The sequence below is a fragment of the Oncorhynchus mykiss genome, chromosome 17 (genome assembly GCF_013265735.2).
Source record: "Oncorhynchus mykiss isolate Arlee chromosome 17, USDA_OmykA_1.1, whole genome shotgun sequence".
NCBI classification, from domain to species: Eukaryota; Metazoa; Chordata; class Actinopteri; order Salmoniformes; family Salmonidae; genus Oncorhynchus; species Oncorhynchus mykiss.
Window position 1 is genome coordinate 68317301 of NC_048581.1, and position 17296 is coordinate 68334596.

At 41.2% G+C, this 17296-nt stretch overlaps 2 protein-coding genes and 1 pseudogene across 21 annotated transcripts in view; all 3 read left to right on the plus strand.

The window, feature by feature from the left end:
- Positions 1 to 3384, plus strand: part of LOC110494448 (endothelin-converting enzyme 1) — a 43763-nt gene extending 40379 nt beyond the window's left edge. For 6 of the 8 annotated variants that reach the window (XM_021569493.2, XM_021569495.2, XM_021569490.2 and 3 more), the window contains 7 exons: positions 111 to 188; positions 400 to 503; positions 809 to 919; positions 1147 to 1214; positions 1595 to 1785; positions 2023 to 2118; positions 2297 to 3384. In XM_021569493.2, coding sequence (XP_021425168.1) covers positions 111 to 188; positions 400 to 503; positions 809 to 919; positions 1147 to 1214; positions 1595 to 1785; positions 2023 to 2118; positions 2297 to 2473 — 825 coding nt within the window. In that variant the 3' untranslated portion in view covers positions 2474 to 3384. The other 2 variants (XR_005037056.1, XM_021569496.2) reach the window with 2 other exon arrangements.
- LOC118940544 lies at positions 1356 to 1509 on the plus strand (annotated as a pseudogene).
- A 1502-nt stretch (positions 3385 to 4886) lies between the features above and the next one.
- The window catches only part of LOC110494450 (eukaryotic translation initiation factor 4 gamma 3), a 73642-nt gene continuing 61232 nt past the window's right edge, over positions 4887 to 17296 (plus strand). For all 13 annotated transcript variants that reach the window (XM_036950503.1, XM_021569507.2, XM_036950506.1 and 10 more), the window contains exon 1: positions 4887 to 5496. In XM_036950503.1, the coding sequence (XP_036806398.1) occupies positions 5333 to 5496 (164 nt within the window). In that variant the 5' untranslated portion in view covers positions 4887 to 5332. The remainder of the gene's footprint in view (positions 5497 to 17296) is intronic.

Here is a 17296-nt window from a genome sequence, read left to right on the forward strand (position 1 = left end):
ACACAGAAAACATAGTCCTTATTGCTTTATAATCAGTTAGTGAAACAGAACTCTGCAGTGCCATCTGGTGTAAGCATCTGTCTCAATTCACCTCATCTGCTCTGTTATAGGCTGAAGCCATTTACAACATGGTTGGATATCCAAAATTCATAATGGACCCCAAGGAGCTTGACAAAGTGTTCAATGATGTAGGTAAATATGTAATTACATTGAATATGCATACTTCTATATTATGAAGTCCATGTTTCATATGTTGATTAAAAGACCCAACTCATTGATGTTGTCTTATTGTAAGACACCCTGGTTCTGGGGAGGGTTGCCAATCTTACAGTATCTCCTGTTTGAATTGCTTGTGTGTGAACCTCTTTCGCCTTCTAACCTGATTCCCCTCTCTCTCAGTTTGAGGTGGTGTCTGACCTGTATTTTCAAAATGTCATGCAGTACTACAACTTCTCTGCCAGAGTGACTGCGGACCAGTTAAGGAAAACCCCCAACAGAGATCAGTGAGTGCTCGCCTCTCCAAAGAAGAGGTCAAATTCTCTGACGGTTACAAATTCCCATTCTGCTGACACTGTAGAATAGTACTGGCACCCATAAATGTTCCCTGGCAACCAATTTCCCTCATCCGAACTGATCTTTTTCTCTCACTACATAGTGTAAGAGAGCAGCTTAGGGTTCTAATGCTTTCACACTGATCTCTAGTCAACAGCCTAGCTAAGGGGATAGGGGAGAGTCAACGACTGGTTACCATCCTCATCTCAGATTTATGTTCTATGTCTGTCTTATATATTTTGTCTTGCATATACAGGTGGAGCATGACCCCTCCTACAGTGAATGCATACTATAATCCTACCAAGAATGAGATGGTGCTCCCTGCGGGAATCCTTCAAGCTCCTTTTTATAGCCGCTCATGGCCAAAGTAGGTCCCTTTTCAGCCTATTCAGTCCTTTAATACCGGCCCATCTCTGGCAAAAATACAAGTACACCACAGTTGTGTGTGTGTGCACGCTGTACTTGCGTGAATTGTATACAGTGTGTGTGGTGTCTCCTTGAGTGTCTTCACATAGCTCAGAATGTAATTGTTTTGTTATAACATGCTTTTATTTACTTGAAAGGATTTTGTTAAACTGTTGAATACATTTCCAGGGCCCTGAACTTTGGGGGGATTGGTGTAGTTATGGGACATGAGTTGACACATGCTTTTGATGACCAAGGTAAGACTTTGTATTTTCATATAAGTTGTAGTGTGTTAACTCTTGTTACTTTATATGGGAGACTCAGAATAAAATGTTGTGACTATAGAAGTTTGGTAAAAACTAAGACTCTCTTTTTAGAAATATAGCTAGGCTGTACACTTACAGTACCTGGCAGGGGAGACACCTTGATCACGAAGGAGGTTCACACCCAGGGCGAGGTTTGGCCATTGCACTCTGGATGAGCTGATCCCTCGAATTCTCTACTGCATAATTTGTGGTAGTGGGGGACTGTGTCCGCACTCATACACCCCATAAGCATCCCACCAATCAAACATATGGCACATTATGATTTCAAATTAGGTCTCCCGTTCTGAAGCATATTTTGCTTTATGTTAAAGGGAGGGAGTACGACAAGGATGGGAACCTCCGCTCCTGGTGGAAGAACTCATCTGTGGAGGCCTTTAAGAAGCAGACCCAGTGTATGGTGGAGCAGTACAGTAACTACAGCATCAACAAGGAAGCCCTTAATGGAAAACACACCTTGGGAGAGAACATAGCTGACAATGGTGGCCTGAAGGCTGCCTACAAGGTTTGTATGATGGGGAGGTGTTTAGGGTGGGCTAAGGGGAAAGTAGACTTGACAATTCAATTTACAAGCACACATACAGTAAATGTGCAGACGTTTCAGAATCATCAATGTAAAATACAGTATTTGGAACGTTTGAGGGCAAGAAAGATATTTTTTTATTTTTTTTATTTCAAACATCCTCTCGCCATAGAGAACAAATGCATGCTGCCTGTAACATGATCCTTGTCTGCTTTGAAGGCTTACGTGAACTGGATTGCAAAGAATGGAGAGGAGGCCACTCTGCCTGCCCTAGGGATGACTAATCATCAGTTATTTTTTGTTGGATTTGCCCAGGTTTGTGCCACTTACAGTATCTCCATGTCTGTGGCAAATTTAGTAATGCATTCTCTAGCATGCCCGCCTTCAACATTATGTATTAATTTGAATGACCTATTACATTGATAATGTAAATGAAGGATTATTCACTCTAAAGTCCTTAATAATGTGTGTCTGTGCTTCCTGCTATGTGTAGGTATGGTGCTCAGTTCGAACTCCGGAAAGCTCGCATGAGGGCATCATCACAGATCCACACAGTCCGTCAAGATTTCGAGTTATTGGCACCATCTCCAATTCCCATGAGTTCTCCAAGCACTTTGGCTGCAAGGCAGATGCTCCCATGAACCCTAAACACAAGTGTAAGCTTTGGTGATGCCTAGCTACACATAGGTAGGTCTGGCAGGTGGCCAAATGGACACTGGGGACATGGCGCAAAAATAGATGCAGTGGTAAAGTCTCTAAGGAAGGAGAGTACTGGTCTCGATACCACTGAAAATCCAGCTGTCTTACCCACTACACTTCTCAGTGTCCTTAATGAGATGAGGACTGAAGCTGAGCCAGATCCATCTCTCTTCATAAAGAAAATTTGTTATAGAAATCAGCCTCTCTTTCCTCAATGGAACTCTGAAAATGTGCCTTCGTGTTCACTTAATGGAGGGACAATTTTAACACTGGAAACCAAAGGAATGGTTATAAAAAGGAGAACACTAATGGGAACTTCTCTCAATCAGATTTTATGAAGTTGTCATATGCATTATAGTGATATTTATTTGTTGTTTGTATCAGTTATATCAACCCACCTCTGCTGTCTTCAGTTACTATATATTTCTTGACTGCAAAAGAAAATGACGAGTTGCAATTCCTGGATTTGAATTGAGATATAATCCAGAGGAAACGGTCAATCACATCTACAGTATAATACAAGTTACTGTCATAAGTGGATTGTAAAAGCCATATTTTATTATTGCACATGATTGATAAGCCCAATGTGTAGGCCTAGCTTGTTTCTGCATCAACAAAAGCTAACACTGATTTGGGTTAATGTCTCCAGTGTATGCAGTAGTGGTGTTGTTAGAAAGTGACCCTCACATAATTGGTAAATGCCTGATATAAGAGACATATTTAAACAAATATTCATTCAGAGCATCATGAAACTCAGGGATGTACTGTTTAACCTTTATTTAACAATGCAAGTACTGAAAAAAATATAAACGCAGCATGTAAAGTGTTGGTCCCATTTTTTTTTTTTTACAAGCTGAATTAAAAGATCCCAGAAATATTCCATATGCACAAAAAGCTTTTCCTTCAAATGTTGAGCATAAATTTGTTTACATCCCTGTTAGTTAGCAATTCTCTGTTACCAAGATAATCCATCCACCTGACAGGTGAGGCATATCAATTTAAATGTTTTATTTTACCTTTATTTAACTAGGCAAGTCAGTTAAGAACAAATTCTTATTTTCAATGACGGCCGAGGAACAGCCTTGTTCAGGGGCATAACGACAGATTTGTACCTTGTCAGCTAGGGGATTCGATCTTGCAACCTTTCGGTTTCTAGTCCAACACTCTAACCACTAGGCAACGCTGCTGCCCCAAGATGGTGATTAAACCGCATGATCTTTACACAGGTGCACCTTGTGCTGGGGACAATGAAAGGCCACTCTAAAATGTGCAGCTTTGTCACAGATGCCAAGTTTTGAGGGAGCATGCTGACTGCAGGAATGTCCAACAGAGCTGTTGCCAGAGAATTGGATGTTAATTTCTCTACCATAAGCTGCCTCAATGTCATTTTAGAGAATTTGGCAGTCCATCCAACAATCGCAGATCATGTGTAACCATGCCAACCCAGGACCTCCACGTCCAGCTTCTTCACCTGAGGGGAGTGGGATATGTATGTCTGTAATAAAGCCCTTTTGTGGGGAAAAACTCATTCTGATTGGTTGGGTGGGCCTGGTTCCTAAGTGGATGAGCCTTTGCCCACCCATGGCTGTGCCCCTGCCCAGTCATGTCAAATCCATAAATTAGGGCCTAATTTATTTATTTCAATTGACTGATTTCCTTCTATGAACTGTTACTCCGTAAAATCTTTTAAAGTGTTGATTGTTGCGTGGATATTTTTGTTCAGTATATTAACCATTGAACAAGTCACGTAACAAACCTAGTTTTACCGTTCTGTGTCTGGTCATACATGACATGACTTCTCTGTGACGTTACTTCTCTAATTGTTCTTATCTCATAGAAATGGTGTCACCATTCTTTTGTATGACCCATCTATTTCGATGGCCCATCTGAGGCTTCATAACGACACCTTTAACGTAATGATGAGCCTCCGTTGTATTCCAAAACAATAAAAGTAAATTAATAGTGGTTATCAACGCTAGATGTCGCTGCACACAAACAATATAGTACCGAGTACAGTACGATCTAATACAAACTTCACTTCTGCCTTCTGGCAGTAAATACACCATCGGTCCATCATTATGTGTACAGATGACTGTACTTGAACCTGATTACATTTTTATATATTGAGTGAGTGGTTCTTGAGAATGACCCCATACATACAGCAGGAGTTTATTTTACACACACACACTTCAAGACAGCCACTACAGTTAAAATAATAAATAACATTCATTCTTTAAAAAAAATATAAAGCGTAGTTATTTAGAACAAAAATAATGCAGTACTCAATATACATGAATGTAGGCCTATGTGCCAGTCAGTATAGGTAATTGGCCACATGAATGCAACAAATGAGCGTCATTTTCGATAGCTGTAGTTAAGACGTACATACCCGTAATTGGACGAGAATAGCCGAATCATCTGTCCTACCGGACTGGAAGCGGCCGGAACGCCATGTTGACGAAGTCTCCCATCTCCGTGGAAAAAATGATTATAGAAAAATCAGTCGTTGAAAACAAATGTTAAATTATCGAAGGAGAAAAGACGCCGGTGATAGTGTTCGGAAGAACTGAAACGGATCTGCAGAGGTCCCGGGCGGGCAAGGGAGGCAAACCTCCCACCGTCCCCATGAATAGCACCACAGACCCGAACAGCGACTTTCCATGAAAAAAAGCTATTCTGAGTTGCTATAATAGCTAGCTAGCCCTAGTGTCGGCTAAAGGATTTGCGGCCTGTTTCAATCATATTCAACGCTTGCTATATTTATGAAAGCTAGATATATTTTGTATCAGTATTTATTAGTGTATTGTTTTCCTTGGTTTGTTTTTTTGCAATGAGTTTGCCGGCGAAAATAGTCCCAAAACCTGCCACTGTCGCAGTAAGTGGACCTGGAACTGGCCCGTCTCCGTCGAGCCAACTGCGGGCTACCCTGACCTCGGTGTCTTTACCGTCGGGAGCCCCAGGCGCTCCTCAACTGAACACCTTGCCGCCTCCTCAGTATCCTTCATTGACAAGAATACCCCTGCCATCTCTTGGTCAGGTATTCGGGGGAGAAACATTTAGGTAATGTATTGGTGAGCGGTTGGGTGCGGGTCAATGACTGATGTTTTGAAGAATAGGGAGGATACATTTAGCTTGTTAGTTAGTTAGCTTACGTTAGCTAGCTAACATATTACTATAGTTGTTTGACAATCTGCTCAAATGGCTAGCTAGTCAAATTCGCTAAACTGCAGATAATTTTGTTGGCCAATGCATTTTAACTGTTGTGCTTGTGGGGATCAGAAAAGCTGGCCATCTAGACACAATTTCACGAGTTGGCGTAACGTTAGCTAGCTAACTCTAGAAGGCCACCTCACCGGCTTTGTTCAATTTACCGGTAGCTAGCTAACTAGTCAGCCACATTCATATTAGCAGCTGTAGACTCATAACTAGCAAATCCGGCTAACATATTGGCTAACTATTTTATTCGGGTCAGGCAGTATTTTGTAAGAGGGTTTGGGTGGACTAGATTTTGTAGCAATCAAAACGTAAATTGTTAATCATCCTAAAACTATATTATTGCTACCTCGTATGTAAACTAGCTGGGTACAGTAGTAACCTAGCTAACTAAGTTGGGCCTTCTCCCCGGTATCCATAAAAGGAATGCTAACTGTCGTTATTTAGCTAGCTAGCTAGGCCGTAGTTAAACCGGGTAGTAGATGGCAACCGGTGCCACACCGGTATACCCATATTGACACGGTAGTGACGCCACATACATATTTGCTGGTAGCTACGTTATCAACTGTATTAACGTTACAGTGTAATGCATTTGATCCAGTATGGGTTTACCGGTATTCCTATTTTATTTGGGGTTATGCATGTATCATGATTGTATGAATGACATTCAGTAAGCCTATGTCAATTCACTGCGTATCTGTTTTTTTAAACAGAAATTGATCAAGAGCATTTTCCTCACTTCAGAAACCTCTTGTCCCTGTGAACACTTTTGATCCCAGCCAGTGGAATTGTTCTGCCAAATTGGATCTCCTAACAAAGTGCCTTGCTTGATTTGTATGAACTTTGTGAATATCAACTTTGAATCTTAATTCATTTGATCCGGCCATTTAAAGTTAGGATCTAGTGGCTTTTTATGATTTAAAACATTATTGTTTTGATCTAATGTCCAGTCATAATGGAAGTATTGTCTCCTGAGTGCTAGTCTTTGAGTCTTATCATCTTCGATGGTGCAGCCTCCGACCAAAAGTTTTAGAGGATGCCCTCTTGGCCGCAAGGACAAAATGTTGCTGTTTGAAAGCACATTTCCTGCAATTCTACACATTTAGCCTTGAGGCAGAGAACATTTTCCAGTTTTAAAGTAAATTTCCTGCAATTCTACACATTTTGCCATAGCATAAGAACACGGCATAAGCTATCCGAGTGACTTAAAAATAACAAAATCAATGCAAAGGCATTTCTTCAAGTTGTGAAAGGACTATTAGAAAATCCATAAGAACAGTTAAATTGTATACATTAATCACCACTTCATCCATGCTTAATAACATTAACAACGTTACAGGCTTCTAAAGGAATCTGCCACAGTGATAGCGAGTCAGCTGACTCATATCCTCAACCTGTTAATCTCAATTGGGGAAATCCCATGTCAATAGAAAACGGCTTATATAACACCAAGTCGGGATAGATCGGATGTGGCCAACTACAGTCCAGTATCAGTTCTTTGTGCTCTCTCCAAAGTGTTGTAAAGGCTGGTGCAGACACGGGTGGCCAACTATTTCTCACTCAACGGCCTATTTACAGCCTATCAACGCTGCTTTAGAAAGATACACATCTACAGCAGTGCAAAAGGTTGTGGAGGACATCAAGTCGGCTTGTAACAGCCAGGTCACAGCAGCGCTCTTCTTGGATCTGTAGGAAGCTTTTGACACTACACCAAACCACACTCCAGAAGAAGCCCTGCCTGACAGCACTGCAATCAAGTGATTCACATCATACTTAAGGGGAGAAGTCAGTACAAACTGCAGAGCACGCAATTAGCCCAGGTACCTGTGGTGAATGGAGTCCCACAAGGGAATGTGCTTGGATCCCTGCTGTTCTGCATTTACATAAATTACTTTCCATCACTGCTGGAGAAATGCTGCATACATAATTGCAGATGAGACAATCCTATACTACTCAGCAAATACACCAGGGAGTGTGAGGAGGCAGTGTCAAACGACATCAACAGGGAAGCGTCTTAGTTCGCTAATAACAAGCTCTCCCTACACCCTCATAAGACCAAGGAAATTCTGTTTGGCATCCCACAAAAGATGAGACGCAGCCAAATCTATTACAATAACACAGACAAAAAACGTACAAACAAGTAAACTGCTTAAAGTACCTGGGGAAGAAGTTGGACCCACACCTACACTGGAATGAACATGCTGGCCTGGTCCCTGTGACCAGGCCAGCATGTTCATTCCAGTGTAGGTGTGGGTCCAACTTCTTCCCCAGGTACTTTAAGCAGTTTACTTGTTTGTACGTTTTTTGTCTGTCTGGGCTTGGCGCTCTAAAAAGGTAAAGGGACTTTGTCTCCAAGGGCAGCCTCCTGACAATCTACTACCACCATGATAACTCACCTGGACAACTGTGCCACGGTATGGCTTCCCACCCTACATCAGTGCAATAAGACAGGTTTTAACCAGCTACAGGGTATCATCAACAGGGCTGCTCGTACCATGACTGGGAATTCACGGAGGGAACACATAAAGACAAAAGTTTTTCTGCAAAAATCTGGAATCAAACCACCGACGGACAGTATCCATTATAACACCCTAGTGATTGTTTTCAAGGCGACAGCACAAACTGGCTGAATACATGTCAGACCAGTTCAGGTGGGAGTCTTCACCCATCCTCCGGGGGTGCACCAGAGCAGCAGCCAAAGCTTATGACCAATGGGACCTGCATCTGCTGGCACAACCATGGCCTTCCAAGGCAGTCTGCAGTTCTTTGGACCATTGCTCTAGAACAAGTTGGACTTATCCACACAACAGCTAGCTAGCATGTCCACCATCAAAAGAGCTTCATACAAATCTAGACTGATGTAATGTGAGTGTGGTTTTGTATGTATGGTCTATATTCTTCTGTGTATGGTGCTTTTATCTAGACAACTTTATGTGATGTGTATACTGAGTTAACAAAACATGAGACTGGCCAGGTGAATCCAGATGAAAGCTATGATCCCTTATTGATGTCACTTGTTAAATCTGCTTTTATAAGTGTAGATGAAGGGGAGGTGATGTGTTAAAGACGGATTTTAAAGTAATGAGACAATTTAGATATGGATTGTGTATGTGTGCAATTCAGAAGTGAATGGGCAAGGCAAAATATTTGCAGTGCATTCGGAAAGGATTCAGACCCCTTGACTTTTTCTACATTTTGTTACGTTAGACTTATTCTTAAATGGTTTCAATTGTTTTTTTTACCCCTCAATACCACACAATACCCCATAATGACAAAGTGAAAATACTTTTTTAGATATTTTTGCAAATATATTAAATATACAGATGAAGTCGGAAGTTTACATACACTTCGATTGGAATCATAACTCATTTTTCAACCACTCCGCACATTTCTTGTTAACAAACTATAGTTTTGATAAGTAAGTTAGGACATCTGCTGTGTGCACGACAAGTCATTTTTCCAATAATTGTTTAGACAGATTATTTCACTTAATTCACTGTATCACAATTCCAGTGGGTCAGACGTTTACATACACTAAGTTGACTGTGCCTTTAAACAGCTTGGAAAATTCCCGAAAATGATGTCATGGCTTTAGAAGCTTCTGATAGGCTAATTGACATAATTTGAGTCAATTGGAAGTGTACCTGTGGCTGTATTTCAAGGCCTACCTTCAAAAATTGTAGACCACCAAGTCTGGTTCATCCTTGGGAACAATTTCCAAACGTTTGAAGGTACCACATTTATCTGTACAAACAATAGCACACAAGTATAAACACCATGGGACCACGCAGCCGTCATACAGCTCAGGAAGGAGACACGTTCTGTCTCCTAGAGATGAATGTACTTTGGTGCGAAAAGTGCTAATCAATCACAGAACAACAGCAAAGGACCTTGTGAAGATGCTGGAGGAAACAGTTACAAAAGTATCCATATCCACAGTAAAACGAGTCCTCTATCGACTTAACCTGAAAGGCCGCTCAGCAAGGAAGAAGCCAGTGCTCCATAACCTCCATAAAAAAGCCAGACTACGGTTTGCAACTGCACATGGGGACAAAGATTGTACTTTTTGGACAAATTTTCTCTGGTCTGATGAAATAGAACTGTTTGGCCATAATGACCATCGTTATGTTTGGAGGAAAAATGGGGATGCTTGCAAGCCGAAGAACACCACCCCAACCGTGAAGCACGGGGGTGGCATCATCATGTTGTGGGGGTGCTTTGCTGCAGGAGGGACTGGTGCGCTATACAAAATAGATGGCATCATGAGGGAGAAAAATTATGTGGATGGAAAATTGTGGATATATTGAAGCAACATCTCAAGACATCAGTCAGGAAGTTAAAGCTTGGTCGCAAATGGGTCTTCCAGATGGAAAATGACCCCAAGCATACTTTGAAAGATGTGGCAAAATGGCTTCAGGACAACAAAGTCAAGGTATTGGAGTGGCCACCACAAAGCCCTGACCTCAATCCTATAGAAAATATGTGGGCAGAACTGAAAAAGCGTGTGCGAGCACCTTACTCAGTTACACCAGCTCTGTCAGGAGGAATGGGCCAAAATTCACCCAACTTATTTTGGGAAGTTTGGAAGGCTACCTGAAACATTTGACCCAAGTTAAACAATTTAAAGGCAACCCACTTGGAATGCGATGAAAGAAATAAAAGCTGAAATAAATAATTCTCTCTACTATTATTCTGACATTTTACTTTCTTAAAATAAAGTGGTGATCCTAACTGACCTTTGACAGGTCATTGTTACTAGGATTAAATGTCAGGAAATGTGAAACTGAGTTTAAATGTATTTGGCTAAGGTTTATGTAAACTTCTGACTTTAACTGTAAACAACACCTTATTTACGTAGGTATTCAGACCCGTATGTAAATTAGCTAGCATACACGGACCTTTGCTTACATGTTGCTATGATTTAAAACCGTTAACAGCAGTATAGGCCAAAAAGTATATTTTATACACATTTTCGACACTGCATCCATATGCCGCACATTGTGACATTGTTTACAAGTTTGCTATTTTAATGTGTAATGTGGGGATATAATTTCTCTCATTCACTTCCATTACTCAATGCCCCAAAAGTGTGTAGGGTGTTCGCTCAATGCTCGAATGAAATATGGGTAATTTCAAGAGGGTGCTCCAAAATGTATGTCTAAACCTTGTTTTCTGTAGCCTATGTCATTATGAATCACATACAATTAATTATTCATTAGATTGTTCTTTACAATATTGCAACCTTAATATGCTTGTACTTAATTGTTGCTTAAATAAGAACATTAGTTTGTTGTAATGGTTGCAAGTTTAGACCGCGCCTCTCTTGGTTGTATCTCTTCCATATTTCCGTGTTAGAAGGTGGTAACATTTGGAGGAGTTTCTGTGATTTGGACCAATCAAAATCAACTTGATACTCGTCTTTTTCATCTCCAGATCCGTGGCTTTTTATTCCTCTAACCCCAGTCAATCAATGTTGAGGGGCCCCTTTCTATTGCAATTTAAAGGGGAAGACTAAAAACCTCGCAATGGAAACTGGAACAGATTGTTTTTCCACGGAGGGGTCAGATATTGAAATTCAGTCTGTTAGCTTTGTTAAATTATATATACACATCTATATACAGTACCAGTTTAAAGTTTGGACACCTACAAATTCAAGGGTTTTTATTTATTTTACTTTATTTTCGACATTGTAGAATAATAGTGAAGACACACTAAGTGTTAAACAAATCTAAATATATTTTAGATTCTTCAAAGTAGCCACCCTTTGCCTTGATGACGGCTTTGCACACTCTGCATTCTTTCAACCAGCCTCACCTGGAATGCTTTTCCAAGTCTTGAAGGAATTCCCACTAATGCTGAACACTTTGTTGGCTGCTTTTTCTTCTCTCTACGGTCCAACTCATCCCAAACCATCTCAATTGGATTTCAGTCGGGTGCTTGTGGAGGCCAGGTCATCTGATGCAGCAGTCCATCACTCTCCTTATTGGTCAAATAGCCCTTACACAGCCTGGAGGTGTGTTGGGTCATTGTCCTGTTGAAAAACAAATGATAGTCCAACTAAGCGTGAACAAGATGGGATGGCTAATTGCTGCAGAATGCTGTGGTAGCCATACTGGTTAAGTGTGCCTTGAATTCTAAATAAATCACTGACAGTGTCACCAGCAAAGCAGCATTACATCACCACCTCCATGCTTCATGGTGGGAACCACACATGCATAGATCATCTGTTCACCAAGTGGGTGGCTACTTTGAATAATCTTTAATGTTTTTTTGGTACTACATGATTCCATATGTGTTATTTCATACTTTTGATGTCTTTTCTACAATGTAGAAAATAGTAAAAATAAAAACCCTTGAATGAGGTGTCCAAACTTCTGAATTTATTTCATTTAACTAGGCACGTCAGTTAAGAACAAATTCTTATTTACGACAGCCTAAAGGACAGCCAATTGACGGATTTCCTTATGAATTGTAAATCAGTAAAATCTGAAATTTTTGTGTATTGCGTTATAATTCTCTGTGTGTGAAGTTTACGTACACCTTAGCCAAATACATTTGAACTCAGTTTTTCACAATTCCTGACATCTAATCCTAGTAAAAATTCCCTGTCTTAGGTCAGTTAGGATCAACACTTTATTTTAAGAATGTGAAATGTCATAATAGTAGAGAATTATTTCTTTCAGCTTTTATTTCTTTCATCACATTCCCAGTGGCGGTTTTGGAGCAGTGGCTTCTTCCTTGCTGAGCGGCCTTTCAGGTTATGTCAATATAGGACTCGTTTTTACTGTGGATATAGAGACTTTTGTACCTGTTTCCTCCAGAATCTCTTCACAAGGTCCTTTGCTGTTGTTCTGGGATTGATTTGCACTTTTCGCACCAAAGTACGTTCATCTCTAGGAGACAGAACGCGTCTCATTCCTGAGTGGTATGACAGCTGCGAGGTCCCATGGTGTTTATACTTGCGTACTATTGTTGGTACCTTCAGGCGTTTGGAAATTGCTCCCAAGGATGAACCAGACTTGTGGAGGTCTACAATTTTTGAAGGTAGGCCTTGAAATACATCCACAGGTACACCTCCAATTGACTCAAATTATGTCAATTAGCCTATCAGAAGCTTCTAAAGCCATGACATTTTCTGAAATTTTCCATGCTGTTAACTTAGTGTATGTAAACTTCTGATCCACTGGAATTGTGATAGTGAAATTATCTGTCTGTAAACAATTGTTGTAAAAATGACTTAAACTATAGTTTGTTAACAAGAAATTTGTGGAGTGGTTGAAAAACAAGTTTTATTGACTCCAACCTAAGTGTATGTAAACTTCCGACTTCAACTGTATAAAGTGCCTTCGGAAAGTATTCAGACCCCTTGACCTTCTCCACATTTTGTTACGTTACAGCCTTATTCTAAAATTGATTTAAATAGATTTTTGCCCTCATCAATACACACACACACACAATACCCCATATTGGCTTTTATTTATTTGAATGTATTAAAAATAAAACACTGAAATCACATTTTACTTAAGTATTCAGGCCCTTTACTCAGTATTTTGAACCACCTTTGGCAGTGATTACAGCCTTTGGATATGACGCTACAAGCTCGGCGCACCTATATTTGGGGAGTTTCTCCCATTCTTCTCTGTAGACCCTCTCAAGCTCTGTCAGGTTGGATGGGGAGCATCACTGTACAGCTAGTCTCTCCAGAGATGTTTGAGTCCGGGCTCTGGCTAGGCCACTCAAGAACATTCAGAGACTTGTCTCAAAGCCACACCTGCGTTGTCTTGGTTGTTGTCCTGTTGGAAGGTGAACCTTCGCCTCAGTCAGGTTCTGAGCGCTCTGGAGCAGGTTTTCATCAAGGATCTCTCTCTACTTTGCTCCGTTCATCTTTCCCTCGATTCTGACTAGTCTCCCAGTCCCTGCCACCGAAAAACATCCCCACAGCATGATGTTGCCACCATGCTTCACCGTAGGGTTGGTGCTAGGTTTCCTCCAGAAGCTACGCTACGCATTCAGGAGTTCAAGAGTTCAATCTTGGTTTCATCAGACCAGATAATCTTGTTTCTCATGGTCTGAGTCTCTTTAGGTGCCTTTTGTCAAACTCCAAGCGGGCTGTCATGTGCCTTTCTGAGGAGTGACTTCCGTCTGGCCACTTTACCGAAAAGGCCTGATTTGGTGGAGTGCTTCAGAGATGGTTGTCATTCTGGAAGGTTCTCCCATCTCCACAGAGGAACTCTGGAGCTCTGTCAGAGTGACCATCAGGTTTTTGGTCACCTCGCTGACCAAGGCCCTTCTCCCCTGATTACTTAGTTTGGCCGGGCGGCCGGCTCTAGGAAGAGTCTTGGTGGTTCCAAACTTCTTCCATTGATGAATGATGAATGTCACTACTTTCTTGGATGCTGCAGAAATGTTTTGGTACCCTTTCCCAGATCTGGGCCTCGACACAATCCTGTCTCGGAGCTCTATGAACAATTCCTTCAACCTCATGGCTTGGTTTTGGCTCTGACATGCACTGTCAACTGTGACCTTTTATATAGACAGGTGTGTGCCCTTTCCAAACCATGTCCAAATAATTGAATTAACCACAGGTGGACTTCAATTAAGTTGTAGAGACATCTCAAGAATGATCACTGGAAATAGGATGCACCTGAGCTCAATTTCGAATCTGTTTTTGTAATTTTAACGATTAAACAAAAGAAAATGGCTGAATCTGTTTTCTATTTGTCATTGATTGGGTATTGTGTGTAGGTTGAGATTATTTTATTTTTATGAAATTGATGATTTCTTTCCAAATGGGAAGCTAATTCGGGAAGCAGGGATCTTTATCCAGGAGGGGATTGATTTGTCTTTGCTGTAACCAAGAAGCTTGATCTTGCAAGCTAACCAGTTTGCTATGAAGTTAGCCAACCAAATGCATAGCTGGAGCCCTGATGTTGAGAGAATGTATTAACTTAGTTATAAGCAGTGGCATAGCATGAGCTTTAGGGCACCCCAAAAAACAAAACAAATTGAAGGTATTGAACATTTCTAAATACCTCGGTATAATTTCTAAATACCTCTGATGGTTCTTACTAAACACAGGAGACTTCTCGTTAAAATTACAGTCAAGCATACATTTTCTCAAGAACCAACATCTGCTAAAGCGGTCTGAATAAGCTAACTTCCTATGCATTGTCAGTAGTAACTGTAGTGAGATGGCAGTCCCAGGCCATAGCAGACAGCGTCTTGAACCTTGTGTTTATTCAGTGCAGTGAGAACCTGGTCTGGTGGGACAGCGGAAAGGAGCACAGTGAAGGGGTGGTTTTGTGTCTGCACCATCTTGGCTGTCTCCAGTCACTTCCTGTTCCTCCACTCTGAACCCAGTGCACTCAGCCTCAGGTAGGCTATAGCTCCAGGCTGCTACAACTACAGACTGGAAGGGATCCTCAGGGTTAGTCACTGTGCTATTAGATGGGTAGAGGAGAAGATGCTGTAGTAAACTTAGCATATCAATTCTATAACAAAAGTAATTGTCTGATCCTTGTCATTGTAAAGTGTAATGAATTTTTAACTCTAGCAAGTGACTCCTTTTTCTCTGGGCATTCTGTTTTAGTCTGGTGATTCAGAAGGTCATTTGAGATTTTGTCCTGAATATGTTCTCACAGAACCACTTTTTAGGTGATCTAATTTGTCTGCAGAACAGTCAAGTCAGCAGAAAATCTGATTTGACTTTCTAACACTGAACTTCTCCCTTTCTTTTCTCTTATTCTATCAGCACGGTTCTCTCTCTCTCCCTCCTACATACACAGTCCGCACAAGTGGCTTTACATGATGATACAGGGACACGGTGGCTTTTCCCCCTTTGCTGGCTCTAAATGGGACTGGTCAGTGGAGGGTCTTGGCTACTGTACGTTCAAAGGCAAAATAGGGATCGGGATAGAGTGCCGGGTATTGCCTGTAGCAGTTGCCCCAAAATTATTGGTAATGAACTACTAGACTTGCAGAACCTGATGATCTGTATCAGAGCCTGGAAACCTGAACCTGTACTTGAGATGGGCGTAGGGGTTAGGTTACAGGTCTGGGCTGACCTGGCAGGAGGCAAAGGAGCAGAGTGACTTAGAGGGGTTGGTTTTTGTTAACATCCGTGTCTACTGAGCTGTGATAGGTGCCCTTCTATGCCCTTCACAGATCAGTGTTTTACATGTATGTAAAAAGGTTGTCTGGGGCAGACCATGGTTTCCCTTGCCTACTTTCACTGTGTTCTGTCTGCTGCATCAAAACATGACATGTTTTCTAATGAAGTTGTAGCCTAGGTTGCTAAAGCTCACTTGTTATCCAGTCCCTATTGGCCACATGTAGCAATGAGCTGATTACCTGGCTGTGCATAATTGTACAGACATTAATTTTCTCTCATCTGATCCCTTGGTCTTTTGTAACTCTAATAGATGACATATTTTCATCCGCTCTCGCTGCAGAAACTAAATGAAGCTCAGACTAATTACTAATTAGTGTGGTCAGCAACTCATGGCTGTAGCTGGTGCTTGCAGGGTTGAATGGGGGGTGCCAGTTAGTGCTGGTACAATTACAGTTAACCTTGTAACTGACGTTTATGGTTGAAGACCGTCATGAAAATAAAAATAACCCTCAGAACTGCAACACTACCGTTCAAAGTTTGGGGTCACTTAGAAATGTCCTTGTTTTTGAAAGAAAAGCACAAAAAAATCATTTTTTAATTACATAAAATTGATCAGAAATACAGTGTAGACACTGATGTTGTAAGTGACTATTGTAGCTGGAGTGGCTAATTTTTAATGGAATATCTATGTAGGCATACAGAGACCCATTATCAGCAACCATCACTCGTGTGTTCTAATGGCAGGTTGTGTTAGCTAATCCAAGTTGATCATTTTAAAAGACTAATTGATCATTAGAAAACCCTTTTGCAGTTATGTTAGCACAGCTGAAAACTGTTGTCCTGATTAAAGAAGCAATAAAACTGGCCTTTAGACTAGTTGAGTATCTGGAGCATCAGCATTTGTGGTTTTGATTACAGGTGCAAAATGGCCAGAAACAAAGACCTTACTTCTGAAACTTGTCAGTCTATTCTTGTTCTGAGAAATGAAGGCTATTCCATGTGAGAAATTGCCAAGAAACTGAAGATATCTTACAATGCTGTGTACTACTCCCTTCACAGAACAGCGCAAACTGGCTCTAAACAGAATAGAAAGAGTGGGAGGCCCCGGTGCACAACTGAGCAAGAGGACAAGTACATTAGAGAGTCTGGTTTGAGAAACAGACACCTCACAAGGCCTCAACTGGCAGCTTCATTAAATAGTACCCGCAAAACACCAGTCTCAATGTCAACAGTGAAGAGGCGACGGGATGCTTGCCTTCTAGGCAGAGTCTGTTTGGATGAATTCTCTACAGCGTTTTGTTTCTTCTTGCTGAAACAAGCAAGGTGTTGTAGCAAGCAAGTCTTCGGGGACTGCAGTCATTTGGCTGACCAGTAACCGTCATCTAAAATGTAATGACCATCACAGCCCTAGTGCCAGTGCCTCTGAGGGTAATATGTGGGTATGTATGTAATTATAAGGCCCAGTGGAAT